The 14466-nt window shown below is 45.4% G+C and overlaps 1 protein-coding gene across 4 annotated transcripts in view; it reads right to left on the bottom strand.

Annotated features, from left to right (window-relative positions):
- Window positions 1-2455: 2455 nt before the first annotated feature.
- The window catches only part of FAM102A (family with sequence similarity 102 member A), a 45943-nt gene continuing 33932 nt past the window's right edge, over window positions 2456-14466 (bottom strand). For 2 of the 4 annotated variants that reach the window (XR_006275958.1, XR_006275957.1), the window contains exons 7-12: window positions 12533-12687; window positions 10886-10990; window positions 10367-10556; window positions 10049-10170; window positions 8417-8805; window positions 2456-8190 (exon numbers count right to left, since the gene is read on the bottom strand). Coding sequence is in view for 2 of the 4 variants with exons in the window: in XM_043498497.1 (XP_043354432.1) it covers window positions 7544-7589; window positions 8736-8805; window positions 10049-10170; window positions 10367-10556; window positions 10886-10990; window positions 12533-12687 (688 nt within the window). In the remaining 2 variants the exon portion in view is untranslated. The remainder of the gene's footprint in view (window positions 8191-8416; window positions 8806-10048; window positions 10171-10366; window positions 10557-10885; window positions 10991-12532; window positions 12688-14466) is intronic. The other 2 variants (XM_043498497.1, XM_038374606.2) reach the window with 1 other exon arrangement.

The raw sequence follows: 14466 nt of genomic DNA, 5'->3' as shown, positions 1-14466 counted from the left end.
AAAGCAAATGGAGCAGAATTTGCCTTGCCCCCACCAAGTGCTAGTGGTGAATTTCCTTTTGTTAAACAGTTCTCAAAATGCAGTAGTCAGGGTCTAAAAAAGGGCCAAGGCTTCCTTCCAGCACTGGCCTGTATTTGCTTAGGGTTAACTGGTTGATCTGGTTTCAATTCCCATGAACACCTGGTCTTTGTGAGCCTTTTTACATCTTGAAACGGACTGACTGTGTGGATTAAAATCAGCTCATTCTGCCAACACTAAGTATTCTATGCAGCCAGAAGAATGCATCCTAAATCACATTAATGCAGTTTTCGCATGCAATCCCCCACCCCACAGGGTGGATAAAAATTTATGATTTTTTTAAATAAAGATTTTATTTAAATTGGATTTTTAAATGTTATTTAAATTAATACTTTAAAAAACTAATTTAAAATGAATTTGAATGTAATACAAAATACATTAAGGCCTAAATTTATTACAATCTCTTTAAACATTTAAATAAAAAATGTAGGCTGAATTCATGAGTCTCTATAAAAAATTTTGAGTTCAAGGCTGCTTTTCTATGTAAAGGAAGAACCTAGGGAAAAAACATTACCTTTGGAGGTCAAGTTTTATCGAGAGTAGGTCACATGCGGTAATAAGGGCTTGATCCTGGATAGGTGAGGAGGGCGCTCAGGGGGTGTGCTACTGGTTGCAAGAGACTGGCAAAGTCATCACAGGCGCTGGGACCCAGCTGCTGACACCATGGTGTATGAAATGAAGATCGTCCACTGAGTCTCCCTGGGTGGTCTCAAACCCCTATTTTATAGCTCCTCCCTACCCGAGCTCTGATTGGTTTTGTTCTCAAATTATGAATATTTACAGCTCCACTCAGTCACCATTTTCTAACATTCTAAAAATGCTTAAGTAATAAAAATCTGAAAATATGAAGCGACATAATTGCTTAAGTAAATGGATGTCATTACAATGTACTCTCCTGGGAAGCAAAAAGATGTACCAAATCAAGTGTAAAGGTTCCATGTAGCTGTAAATCAACATATTTTAATGGTTATCATCCAATGAGAATGCACCATTCTCTAGGAAATAACAGAAGTACAAATGGAAAAGTTGTTTAGAATTTGTGATTTAAATCAAGGCTTTCCACTTGATGGTTTAAATCACCTTGATTTAAAATCAGTCCACCCCTGCCAGGAAGAAATAGAAAAGAATGAGCTAGCTGTCTTGTATTGCTCCCAACCAGCCAGTTAAAAGGTATTAATGGCGCTGGAAGGGAGCCCATGGGGCAAGTGAGGAAGTATATGGGGTGGGATTTAAAAGATTCAGGCATTTGATACAGAGAAACTTTTTGGGGGAGGATGAAGCAAAACCCAGGATGCCAAGTTTAACCAGCGTGCAGCTCCAAGCAGATATCTTGGAAAGGGTGCAGGTTGAGTCTCTCATTTCTCCCTGGCTGGCACTTCCCATCCCATGTGCAATCTCACAACCACCCTGTAGTGGCGACAGCCATAACCTTCATGGAAGGAGAATACTGGGGCCAGGTCTATGCTACAAAGTTTTGTCAGTATAGCTATGTCTGTCACTCTCCCCTCCTGCCAGCTGACATAGGTATGCTGGCAAATCCAGAAGACAGCTTCCATGAGCCCAGCTATTGTCATCAGGGAGGTGGTGTTACCACGCAGCAGAAAAAACCCCCCTCCTTTTCTAGGCATAGGCAGCTTTACACGAGGGGGCTCTGCCTGTATAGCTGTATCACCAAAACCTGCGTAGCATGTAGACTAGCCTAGCCCTCTGAAGCTGTTTAATAGATTCCTGGCTTCTCCACAGTTCAAATGAGGGACCAGAACCATGTGTTCAGCCAGATTGCTGCAGATGGCCAGCAGATGCTCCACGGACCAGTGTCTGCAAACCTCTGCCTGTTGTCTTTCCGGACAAAAGCATCAGTCAATGCATGCACACAGGGTGGATCTGGCCAGCCCAGAATCAAACAATATCTTTTCCTGTACTGGGCAAGATAGTGGCAATTGCATCAATGCAGACCAAACTCCCTTTGGATGTATTGCTCAGGCACTTCAAGCTACATCTACTTTGCATCTTCCTTGTATTCCTCTTTGAGGCTGGAAACCCCCCCCACCCCCATTTCAGGGGATCCACTCCACATTGGGTGTGGGGCTTGTGCTATTTGCAACTCTCTTGATTTCCCTTCCGACCCACCTCCAGTAATTAAGTCAAGGGAGGGAGAGTCCTGCTAAATAAGCCCTTCATAGCTTAGCTGCTATCCCAGAATTCCTGGAGGGATTCCATGGGTCAATTATTTGTATTGCAGGGACATGTAGGAGCCCACTGTGCAAGGTACTGCATATACACAGCTTCACTTTCATCAGCAAGGAGATTAAGAAAACCCAGGAAGCAACTTGGGGTGGGAGGGAGGGGAGAGAGAAACAAACCAAGGATCAATGAGTGAAGTACCAAAAAACCTTTATTTTCCCCAAAACCATAACATTTGACATTATAGTGATTTCCTCTTATATTTGTTATTTCTCTACATTAGGAACCAGATACAGAAAATACAGACACGATCTGCTGAATCAAAGATGGCACAGCATTCCATTAGAAAAGAAACAAAACTAGAGGAGCAAGATAAAAATGGTGAAAAATAGTCATTCCCTCCAGCCCATAAACTTTCCGAGAATCATCATCAAAATAGAGCCGTGGAAGTAGCTTCTTTCTCCACGCACTTCTGCTTTGTGAAAAAAAAATTAGATTTTCTCTTCTTTAGATTTCAAAGTAAAAAAAAAAAAGAAGTTAAATTCTCTTTCAAGCCATTTTGGAAATTTGCATAGACCCATTCCCTTTCCAAAAATATCTGTAATCTCTCTATAATATCTGAATATAAATCGAGTGCGCTTCTCTTCTGAAGATCACTGAGCTCAATTCACGTTCAAGAGAATAAAACATGATCTTCCCTTCCCCCCCGCACATGAAAAAATATGGGTTTTAACAAACATTTTCTTATGCTCTCAAGGCAAGTAAGAGGATCAGCTGCACCTCCAGCTCAAACCTTCTTCCAAGTTCCTGTGATTTCCCAGGTTTTCTATGCTCACTCCTTCCCAGTGGGGTAGGAGCAACAGCTCCATGGAGCTGTGGAGGAGACTGGGTTAGGACTGCAAAGGAGGGCTAATGGAAAAATGCAGCTTGGGGGGTAGGGACTGAACTTTGCAGGATCAGTCCATTAGGTAGAGGTGGCGGCTTGTAAGTACCACACAACACTCGCTACCAGGCGCAGTGTTTGTGGGAACAGGCCCAGAGAGACCAGCCCTGTCTACAGGACTGAGTCACTGGAGCAGCAACTCCCTCAGTTTGGGATTGGGGGAGAGGAGAGGAACATTGAATTAGTTAGCGGCTCCTGAGGTAAGGCAGCAAGGGAACAGGGTGGGGAAGGTTTGTTCAGCTCCCTCTCCCCAGGAGGGGAGCCTCTCTCACCTGGGCACTCTAGACTCAAGCATACCTGGAGTGAGGTTTCCCAGAGGGTTGTGAGTGCAGAGTCCAGCTGCACAACCATGACTTTAAAACAACGACGCAATAAAATAAAATCAACCTCTCCTATTAAACTTTAATGCAACAACTTTCTTCAGATCTCAGCCCAGTTCGAAACACTCTAAAAACCAAAACAAACACTTAAAAGGGCTAAACTTTCCCTCCAGAGGGTGACGGTGGGGGAGACACTAAGAAACTGACTGTCCTTAAATCAGGACAGCATGAAAGCTCCCATTTAAAGTGCCAGTCACACGGAAACTGGAGGCATTAGGTCATCCTTTCCCCATTCCCATCCAGAGCCGAGCCGAGCCGAGCCAGTCTCCTTCCCTGACTCATTTGGGGGCTATGCCGAGTCATGACCTTTACATCTGCCCTTCCCAGATAATTCTTCAGTTTATAGTTTCTTTAAAAAAGTTAATAAAAAAAGATAGGCTGAAGACCCCACGCTTTGCAGTGGGCTTCCAAATAGAAAGGTCTTGAAATGTTAATCTGTTGTAATGGGGAGTGTGGAATCCAGTCCATTCCATTCCAACTTGGCCCTGGGGGCTGAGGGCAGGGGGGCAGGGAATCCAGCTCTGCTCCCCGGGGTCAGCCCAGCTTAACCATCCTGCTCTCCTGCACCAGAGACCAGGGCCTACACCATTGATCAGGGATGCAAAAATCTTGCCAGAGGGCCCTTCCTTGCCTAGTTCATTTCTGGATCCCCTGAGAAGGGGACAATTGGGGGAGGAAAAGTTACCTCCCTTAGCCCCCCGGAATAAAATACCAATGAAACGACGATAACGCCACAATGCAGTCAAAGAACACCAGCCTGCTGGGTTTATAAAATTCAATAAACTTCAAGGGGAAAAAAAAAAAAAAAGACTTGGAAACTAACCAGTGGTTTAAGTTTGACAAACTCACAAAATATTCTTCAGCATCCGAACTAGCAACAAATACCAGCAATGCCATAAGGAAAAAAGTGCTTGCAAGATACAAAGCTTCCAGCCAGGCAGCAGGGCTGATGTCCAGGTGATCCCAATGCTTGCTCAGCCTCCCTCCGTGCTCCAAAGTACACATGCAGCACCAGGCTGTGGGACTATTGGGCATCACTTGTGAGGAAGGATGCGAAGCTGGAATTTGGTGTGGTATATAGAAAGACAACTCCTCCTCCCTCCCTGACCCTGTTCTGAACAATCCAAGATTAGCTATACTCACTTGTTCCAGATGACTAGGGCTGCTCTTAGTCAAAACAGGAGGGGTCTGAGCTAAAAGCTGTTAACAGATCAACGTCTACAAACTCATCAACAACTGCCAGGAAACAAGACCAAGAGGCACAAAAACTGTCAAGAATTTAAACAGCAGAGCACTGAACTGCTGCAAGCCAGAGACAGCAATCTACAGAAAGGCCGCAGCTCTCCAGCGTCTCGGGATTAGAGGTTAGTGTTGCTTGCCAGCCTGGTGACAGGAGAAGACACAGGTTTTGAAAGCTAACCTGCTCCTCCTGTTGTCTCCCTGGAAGGAGCTATTTCTCCCTTTGTCTCAAAGGGTGTTTTGTGACACGTCTAACAGCAAATGTCCCCTCCCAGACCAGTTACCTCTCTTGCCAGCTGGAGCCCAGAACAAAGGCTCTTGGTTCCTAGCCACTGCTGTAGTAACAAGCAAGATGGACACCGGAAGGAAGCAGCTAAACTGACCTGGCTTTGGACTCATTCCTGGGTTACTCGTCTCCTCCCAAGTCCTTGAACTGCTGCTGGAAGGCTGCAGACATTTAGGAGCATGTTTCCAGGAACGCTGCATACCCACAGTTCACCCACCGCTCCCACTGACTTCAGGGGGCTCTGCACCATAGAGTGCCTTTGCCCACAGGGAAAGCAGTGGGAAGCACTGCTGGAGGGGCACTGTGCCAGCCAACCCAGCCTCTCTGGCAGCAGCTCTGGAGGGAGAGGCAAGTAACTAATTCTCCCGCTTCTCCAAACCTTTGGGATCCTCAACAGCATAGAGCCAGCCCTACCTAAGCCAGCTGGGCATCTCACCAACCCGCTACCCAGTGCCAACCCGAGCGGAGAGGAGATGATGATTAAAATGTAGGCAAGTGAAAGGGCCTTGGTTTTGGACAGACTTGGTCTAACCAGGAGCTCTTTCCCACGTTCAATCAGAAGGTTTGACAGGCCTAGGCCAAGATTCGTTAATTCCTTCTGAGGGGAAGGTAGGTGGGCAAGAGAAAAAGTGCCCACCCAAGATGCTGTCTGCATAGCTATAGTACACAAGGAGTGGGACTGGTGGGTCTGTGGCAGAAATAGCTAGGACCAGCCTTGCTGTGCTGCTCACAGAATCCTCCCCATCCAAGCCGCTGGTGCTAGTCAGACTGGAAATCCAGGCCCCTTCAGTCTTGCAATCGTCTGTGGAATTGCCTTTCCCAGCAGCTCATCTGCGTGCGTTTTAGGTACCCAGAGACACAACCTGTAGTCCTGAAAAAAGTTTGGCCATAATTAGGAATTTGAAAAACCAAGATGATCAATCAGAAATGACTTCTTCCTGCTAAATGGGAGTGTGTGTGAGAAAAACAGGATGTGTGTGTGCACGCACATGTGTATTGCCAGTGACTTGGAGTGTGCCGTTAGTCAAAGTGCATGGCTGCAGAGTGCTACTACAGGACAACAGCAAAAAAGGAATGGGCACCACACAGAAATAGCTTATAGGCTGAAAGCGTCTGTACAGAAAGGGCTGTGAACGCAGCCTGCAGCCAACCCAAGGCAGAAGCCTGCATAGATCCTCATCTGTAGTTCAGCTGCCGGGAGAAATCTACAAGTGGGAGTTGAAAAAGGCTCACCTCTTTTCTGCCACATCACGCCAGGAAAAAAAGGGCAGTTAATGTTTCAGACAACTGCAGAAACCAAACGAGAAAAAGCTCAATCATGAAAAGATCAACCAAGACAACAGTTTTAAGCCCGTCAAACCCAGAGTTCACACCTCAGGAGCGGAGGAGAATGGCTGCTGTGGCTAGTGCAGCAGGAAGGCTCCACTCCACCAAAGTAGCGGAGATTTAGCCATTTCTTTCTGCATTAGTCAAAGCTGCTCCCCAGCGTAGGTGGGGACTGACTTGACAATGGCTCCTTTCTCGCACAGCACGAAGGGCCAACCAGAAACCAGTTCCCTCACTGGCTCTAGTTGGGAAAGACAACCGTTTAGCCACACTTGCCATGACAGGAGAGATCATCACAACCAAATCACACCCCCTGTTCGGGGCACATATGGAATTTCTAAAGTGCTCCTGCTAACACCAACCGATGAAAACGGCCTCGCATGCCCAGCAGTGGAAGGCGGTACTGCAGTTAGTGAAGCTAACAAGCGATAGCATTTAACCTTTTAACATCGACTTCCATCTCCGTCTGTTTCATTCGTTTTCTGAAATGCACTTTTGGGAAACGTTTCCTATGAGCAGACGACGGGGGGGGCGGGGGGGGGAGGTTTGGTTTTTTGGATTCGTTGCTCAGTAAAATGTTGCCATAGGAGGTGAAGTTTCCTTGCAATCCACAATGCAGAATCAGTGAAATCAAATATCCTGAAAGTGGCCAGCTCATTGTTTCAACAAGGAACTGCTCTCCTGGTTTGTTAGTTCTGGTTTTCCCCTTCAGTGGTTTGAAAAAGTTCACAGTGGTACAACCCAAAGGTTTGCAGATACAGGAGTGAAGAAATCCCTAGTAAGGAAGCAATGCATGGAATGAGGGACTGGGGATGGGAGGAACATCCTCTAGCAAAGAGAAGGCTTCCAGACAGACCCCTTGGATCTGCAGGGAATTCAAGGGTGTTTGGAAGCACTGGGATGAGTGGGGAGTTAATGCCAAGTCAGGAAAAGTGCATGTTGTGGAGTGGTATGGTCTCGGAGGAGTTCTGCAGTGCAAACATAAGGGGAGGGGTCTGGAGAAATCCCTTCTGGAATGTTGCATGTAGAGAGGTAAAGATTGGCATCCGTGTGGCAGAGGACGGGGTAGGGGGTCTGTTGCCAGCAGGTCTACCCTGTTCTTCACATTTAACGGGTTTCTATCACCACTGGCTCATAAATTCCAGATGAGACCCTGCAGGAGGAGGGGGGAGAACAAGTTCTTGTATTTACACCTTTAGATTAATACAGAAGCATCTATGCAGAGCTCAGAATTCAGGCATTTTTTCCAAACAAAAAATATACTGAAAATAGCTAAACCAGCCTGCATAACAAAAGCGAGGCAGCCAAATGGCAATCAACATCCCAAAGCTGGAAAGAGAACTGGCTGTAACACACTTTTCCTTCCTGCGAGAGACAGATGAAAGAGGCTAGGCAGAGGACATTTGGAAAGGCTCCAGAGGAGAAGCTGTCTATTGGAGCAGCGAAAGCCTTAGCACTCCAGGGCTCTAGTCACAGCTTTGCCACTGACTTGGTGTGTGACTTTATATTAGACACTTCACCCCAAACTCCACTTATCCTGGAGCTTGTGAGGTTTAGTGAACGTAAATGGCTTTGAGATCCTGTGATAAAAGGCGCTATGGCAGCGCAAAGCATTATGGGAACACTATTTAATAGCATCTCTCCTCAGAGAGGAAACAAGCTCTGAATGGACATAGGAAAGCATGCAGCTGAGAATGGAGAATTCATTAGGCTTTGCAGTTTTGCGATAATTCAGCAGGGGGCAACAAGGTTGCCTGCCTTGAACAAAGAGAAAAGGAGTACTTGTGGCACCATAGAGACTAACAAATTTATTTGAGCATAAGCTTTCGTGAGCGACAGCTCACTTCATCGGATGCATCCGATGAAGTGAGCTGTAGCTCATGAAAGCTTATGCTCAAATAAATTTGTTAGTCTCTACGGTGCCACAAGTACTCCTTTTCTCTTTGAGAATACAGACTAACACGGCTGCTACTCTGAAACCTGCCTTGAACGGGCTTTGAAAGCAGAGAAAGATAGACCAACCCTGGACTGTGCTGTACTTTTGCACACCTTCCCTCTGTCCCTGTTCTAGCAGCCAAGATCAAATACCCCAGTCAAGCTTCTGCTGAGCTCTGAATACACACAAACACAGCTGCATCCTGTGACTAAAGGGATCCCAAGAGGATTAATGTGGGAACAAAGCCATCACACGATCTTCAGAAATTTCTACTGAGGTGAGGTGAAAGTCTCCTAAGCACAAAGAACAAGCTGACCTATCTTTACAGAGCCCCAGTGTCCACCAACCTTTCAGGAGCCATACCTGTTTCCCAGTTGAATCCCACTCAATGTAGTTGTGCCATCTCTGCTCACAAACAACCTCAGGTTACTGTCTGCGGATAGGAGAAGAGGAAGAAAAGATAGTAAAATCCAGTCCTGACAACCCCCAGATGTCCCCCATGGTCCATGTTACACAATGCTCAGCAAGGGAAAAAAAAAAGCCATTTTCATTCCATTTCCGTGAGCGCGGGTGTTTACACACACACTTGCTCTGATGGTTGTGAAGCTTCGTAGAACTCCCTCTCCTTGTTGCTTTAGGAAAGGCCTCTGGGGCAAACCAGACTTTGGAAAAGTACGCTTTTAAAAACAAATTTTAATGAATACAGTTTAGATGGCTAGGTTGGGGTTTTTTTAAAACTTCTAAACCATGTCATGAATTAAGGAGTCCTTAATATGATTTTAAACACTCAAACAAAAACAAAAACGTTCCCCGGCAGCATTTGCAATCTCATCATTACACCACTATGGCGGTACCCTGTTCTATCTAGTTTTCCCACAGAGAGCGAAGTGCAAATTCATTAATGAAGCATGATACCTCCTTTTTAATCATCCAAGCTGACAGAAATGCAAACCGTGAACTGTGTGAGTAATGAACACCAAATTAGAGTAAAGTTTTGAGTTCTAGTAAATCTAAGCTGTGGTTTGTATAATAGGTAAGAAAATTAGTTAAAAAAATATTTTAAAAAAAGAGGACTATTTGAAATTTTCCCTAAACCGACCAATTTTTAAAAACATTGGTTTCAATTCCTTTAAAAAGATTGATAAGGCTTTTTTCCTCTTCTGCAGTATTCTTAAGGTCTTTTGGCCAGGCCCGAGGGCCAGTATGTTTAGACCCCTCCTTCCCCTACACCTACCCTGCTTCTTCTTCAGCTGCTGTTACTGGCAAATGCCCTCTTGCACAGCATGGGGAAAAGCATGCCCAGGAGCTGCCCCCAGAGCTATGCAGGAGAGTGATGCAACCGAGCAGCTGAGCAGAGAAACTGACTACACATGAAGTGCTGGCAAAAGTAAACATGGAAAAGAGAGAAGGGCTGTTTGCCTCCAGCCTCACCGCTGCAGTTACTTGTAACAGTAGCAGGTACATACTGTTTTCAGAAGGAAGTGTAGTTTTCACATCAGTGGGGTCCCTTTAAAGGTAATGCCACTGAAACTTCCAGCAAGTACTAACAGCAAATTACAGGGGAGTGGGAGGCGATATCGAGTGACGCCAGAGCTGGGATTAGAGAGGTTGATGAACGTCGCTAAGGGTGGAAGAGGAGCAGCAAGTCTCCCCTCTGCGCCTCGTATTAATCTCACCTTCAGTATTGCTGACATCTGAGAAATCCTGACTCTGCATAATTTTCTCCACTATGTCGTCAGCATCAATCCTAGTATCATCCACCCATGTTGGGTGACTCTCCACTGAATCCTTTTTCCTTCTGGGAGGGAAAAAAAACAGATTCAGCTCCTAGGGTCACAGGCTGCAGTGATTTCTGTGTCCTTTAGCTGTAGCCTCTTCCTTTCAGATTATAGCAACAGCAAATCTGAGGCCATAAAGGTAAAGGAAGAGTGAAGAATCCTTTGTTTCTAGGCGTTCCCCCATCCACAGAGATATCATCTTTACACTGTACCTACCGGGATGATCTATCCAACAGGATGGTTGGTCTTGGGGGGCGAGGTGGCTTGTCTAGTTTGTGGTCCCGTTCTCCCTCAGGACACTCCACTGTCATACTGAGCCCCCCAGAGGCGCTGCTGCTGCTGGACGTATTCCGGCGGTGGGTCAAATCAGACATACTGGAGGAGCGAGAGTGCTCGGTACTATAACCTGTGGATAGAGACTCATTACAAACCAAACCTACCATCCCATAGCAACACAGTGCAAATAGTTAAGTCTCCAGTCAGGGCAGGGACGTTTCACTGAGGAGGAGAGGAACCTCAGTCCACAAAGGCAGAGGATTACACAGATCAGATCAGATTTGCAGTCATCACAAAACTGGGAGTTCAGAAGGCAGGCTCAGGAGTGGCTGGAGGTCAGAGGCGTGACTGTGAATCACTCTCAAAGGAGGAGAGTGCCACAGGAAAACAGATTTGGAGATCTGAAGACCTGCGCCTTCCTGGAAAATGGATGCCAAAGTTCAGCAGGTCAGCAATTACCGGAGATTTTGGACTGCTGGCTGGCATAGCTGGAGTTCCGTGAATGCCCCGAGTGGAATACTTCCTCTGGACTGGACAGATTCTGGTCTGGTTCCTCTGGAACACCTGCCAAACAACGGAGCACTCACATTATCTCTCAGCCAGCCAGCTCACCACTTCCCGCAGAAAGACTGGATGGGGATGTTGTTGCACTAGGGCCAGGGAAGGCTGGAAGGATGCACACTTGTTGCTCTGCACTGACTTGAATGGAGCTAGAAGCTGCCAGGGACCATTGATGACAGTAGTAGTGAGAGGCTGTGTCAGAATAGTCACCCATTCCAGTGGCTGATGGGGTGCCCAACTCTGGAGTTACCAGGGATCTCCAATCCCTCAAGCTCACGGAGATGACAGGTCACATCTGAAGCTATTTCATAAGTAAAAATACCTTTGAAAAATATTAAGCCAGTTTACTCCATGCCATGCAAGAGATCAGGTGCTATTTATAGGCTTTTCACTACTCAGACCGACAGCAGCCTGTGGAGTACAGCGAAGGCCATAATACAGGACTTTTCAAGTGAAGAGCGACAGGGTGGTACAAAAACCAAAAGGGGCAGGATTCTCAAAGCTCCAACACAGATGCGGAAGGATCCCAACAGGTAGGGAAATGCACCGAGTTTGTGACAGGTTGACAAGAGCGAGGTGGATTGCCAGTTAAGGCTCTGAATCCATTCTTCCCTCATATACACAGGTACAAGTCAGATGTGGGGTCTGAGTCAGAGATGATGGTAAAGCTCAGATTGGAAACTCAGCCCAAGGGTGAGGCTGAAGCAGGACAGACATGTACAATGTAAAATAAGGAAGGGGAAGGACTCCTTCCTATTAGCTGCTTTTCCTACTACTATAACCCCCGCTCTTCTACCCTCATAAGGGTGAGTTTCACCATCATTACATCACCTCTGAATGTGGCCTGAAGAGTCGGCGCCACCTCTGAATTTCCTGATTTCCCCATCTCCGCCTGCATGTGAAAGGGCTGTAAGGAGCATTTTTGGTCTCCTGGGTAAACACGTATGCCAGGTTTTATAAAAACCCTAATTTACCCTTTTCTCACTCACTGAGATTAGCTCCAGATTTTGGTGCACTATGCATCTGTCACGGTATATTTGGAGCCCGATCACTTTAAAGAGGGGAGCCCGGAGAGGCTGCAATGTCCTTGAAAAATGGAAGTCCAAGAACTCTGCTTCAGCAGTTGGAATGAGGCCATTAGATCTCAGACCCTGAAGCACTAAAAGCTGCACAGGAACTTTTCTAAACATCAAACTGAGCAAACCTAACAGCAGAGGGGTGAACAGTGTTAAGTGCCACTGAATACAGGAGGAATCACAGTGATGGGCACCTTAGAGAGGATTGCAAGATAAAGCCATTCCAGGGACTGACTGAATGTGAATCTCCTCTGTTAACAGAAATACATGTGCTGCACTTTCACGTTCACGCTGCTCAGTTACATTTAATAGAGAGTCTTACAGGTTTCTTAATTAGCAAAGACACTAGGACGGGTGAGGGAGAGCGTGCAATGCACAGATCCATTAACCTTCCAAGCACGGCAGTAAGCTTAACGGAATCCTGGAACAACGAAGTGCTGTATCAGTCTTGAGCACAGAGGGCCTGTACCTGGATTGAGAATGGTGGGTCTCGACTTGGCCTGACGCACTGCTCCGATAGTGGCTGAGCTGCTGATGCTACTGGTTGTCCCCTCGCCCTTACAGGTCAACTGCAGGGAGGAGTCCTGTCCCGGGATGGTGATAGATTTGGCTGTGGAAGGAGGCCTGCAATAGCCAAAAGACAGGACATGACAAATTACCCAAGCAGAACTGGCAGCTTGAGGACGTGACTGACAAAGGGGGCCACTTCCTTCTTGCTTCTTTGTGGGGAAGGATGGAAGCCTGTAAGGAGTTTTGCAAGCAAAGAACACAGCAAAACCTTTGCTTTTCCGCTAGTTTTTTTTACTTAGAAATTCAGGTCTTTGTCTAGCTTAGAAGACTACAGTGGCCAGAGAACTAGCAAAATTACTACTTGACTTTTTTTTTTTTTTTTTTTTTAAATCACTTGTCTTTTGTCCTTTTACCTGGTCACTTAAAAAAACAACCCAGACTATTTTATAGATTTGAAGGCCAGAAGGAACCATAAAATTCATTTAGTCCGACCTCCGGCATAATACAAGCCAGAGAATTTCACTCAGTTATTCCTGGATTAAGTCCAATAACTTGTGACTGACTCAAGCATATCTTCCAAAAAGCATCTTGATTTGAAGAGATCCAGACATAGAGAATCCATCACTTCCCTTGATAAGTTTGTTCCAGTGGCTAATCACCCTCACTATTAAAAGTGTGGGCTTTATTTCTAATCTGAATTTGGCTTTAACTTCGAGCCACTGGTTCTTGTTATTTCTTTCTGAACTAGCCCTTCAATATTCAGCATTTTTTCCCTACAAGGTCACTTATAACTCTATAATCAATTCAGCTCTGTTTTAGATAAACTAAACAGATTGCACTCCTTTATTCTCTCACTGTAAGAGGTTTCTTTGGTTCTCCCATGCCCTCTCCAATTTTTCAACATCCTTTTTAAAAACACAGAACATGAGAACTGTCCACTAAAATCTTTGGAATCCCCTCCCCATCAAAAAAGCACATTTGGGAAAGAGGGTGAACCCTCCTAGTCTAGATACAGCTTATATCAGTAGAAAAGTGCTTTTACAGGTACAGTTTATACCAGTTCCCCAACAAAATAAGCTATACCAGCAAATGTTTGCAAGCATAAATCCAACTACACTAGGGCTTTTGCCCATATAAATATGTTGTTAAAGTCACATCTGTAACGGACATTACTACAGAGGCAAAAGTTATGTGTAGACTCCAAGAAGCATTCAGCAGAAGTTAAAAAAAAAAAAAAGTTATTTTGTTGAAGAGTCGCCGAGAGATGCACTCCAGTCAGGAGCTTTCAACATTATAGCATAATATATTTGTTGTGGTTTTGATTCACTGTCTTCAGGCATTGTCATGACGTCACTATGCAAATACTGCAAAACAGCATTAGGATCTCATACCACAATTATTTTGTGGCTCTCAGAGACCTTATTTTCTATAGTGAAATCTCTCTCCAATGCCTCAAGATTGGTTACTACTGCTCACAAGACAAAAGAATGGTACAGCTCATATTGAGAACTGGGGTTTGTTGCTAACAGTCCCCAATGCCTAGCACTGGGGGAAAGGATATCTTCAGTTAAGGTGTACAAACAGATCACAGCACAGACCTGGGACCACTTCCAACCACCACGTGCCTTTAAAAAAAAAAAAAAAAAAAAAAGTCCTCCAACAAAGCCGATTGGGGAAAGGGGTGAACAGAAATCAAGACTAAATTCTTGATTTTTTTAAGGTTAAAAAACAGATTTTTTTAAAAAAATTATGCTTTTTTCCATCACAAAGCAGCGAAGAAACCAAACGGGAGCACACTTTGGGAAGTCTCCCACAGGTCTCCTTTCATAGCTCATCTCACCTGTTCATTTGTAGCTGTTACCATTAATCCCTTAATCCAGTCAGAATTTTTTT

Source organism: Dermochelys coriacea, chromosome 16 (genome assembly GCF_009764565.3).
Source record: "Dermochelys coriacea isolate rDerCor1 chromosome 16, rDerCor1.pri.v4, whole genome shotgun sequence".
NCBI lineage: Eukaryota > Metazoa > Chordata > Testudines > Dermochelyidae > Dermochelys > Dermochelys coriacea.
This window is presented reverse-complemented; position numbering and strand designations above follow the sequence as displayed.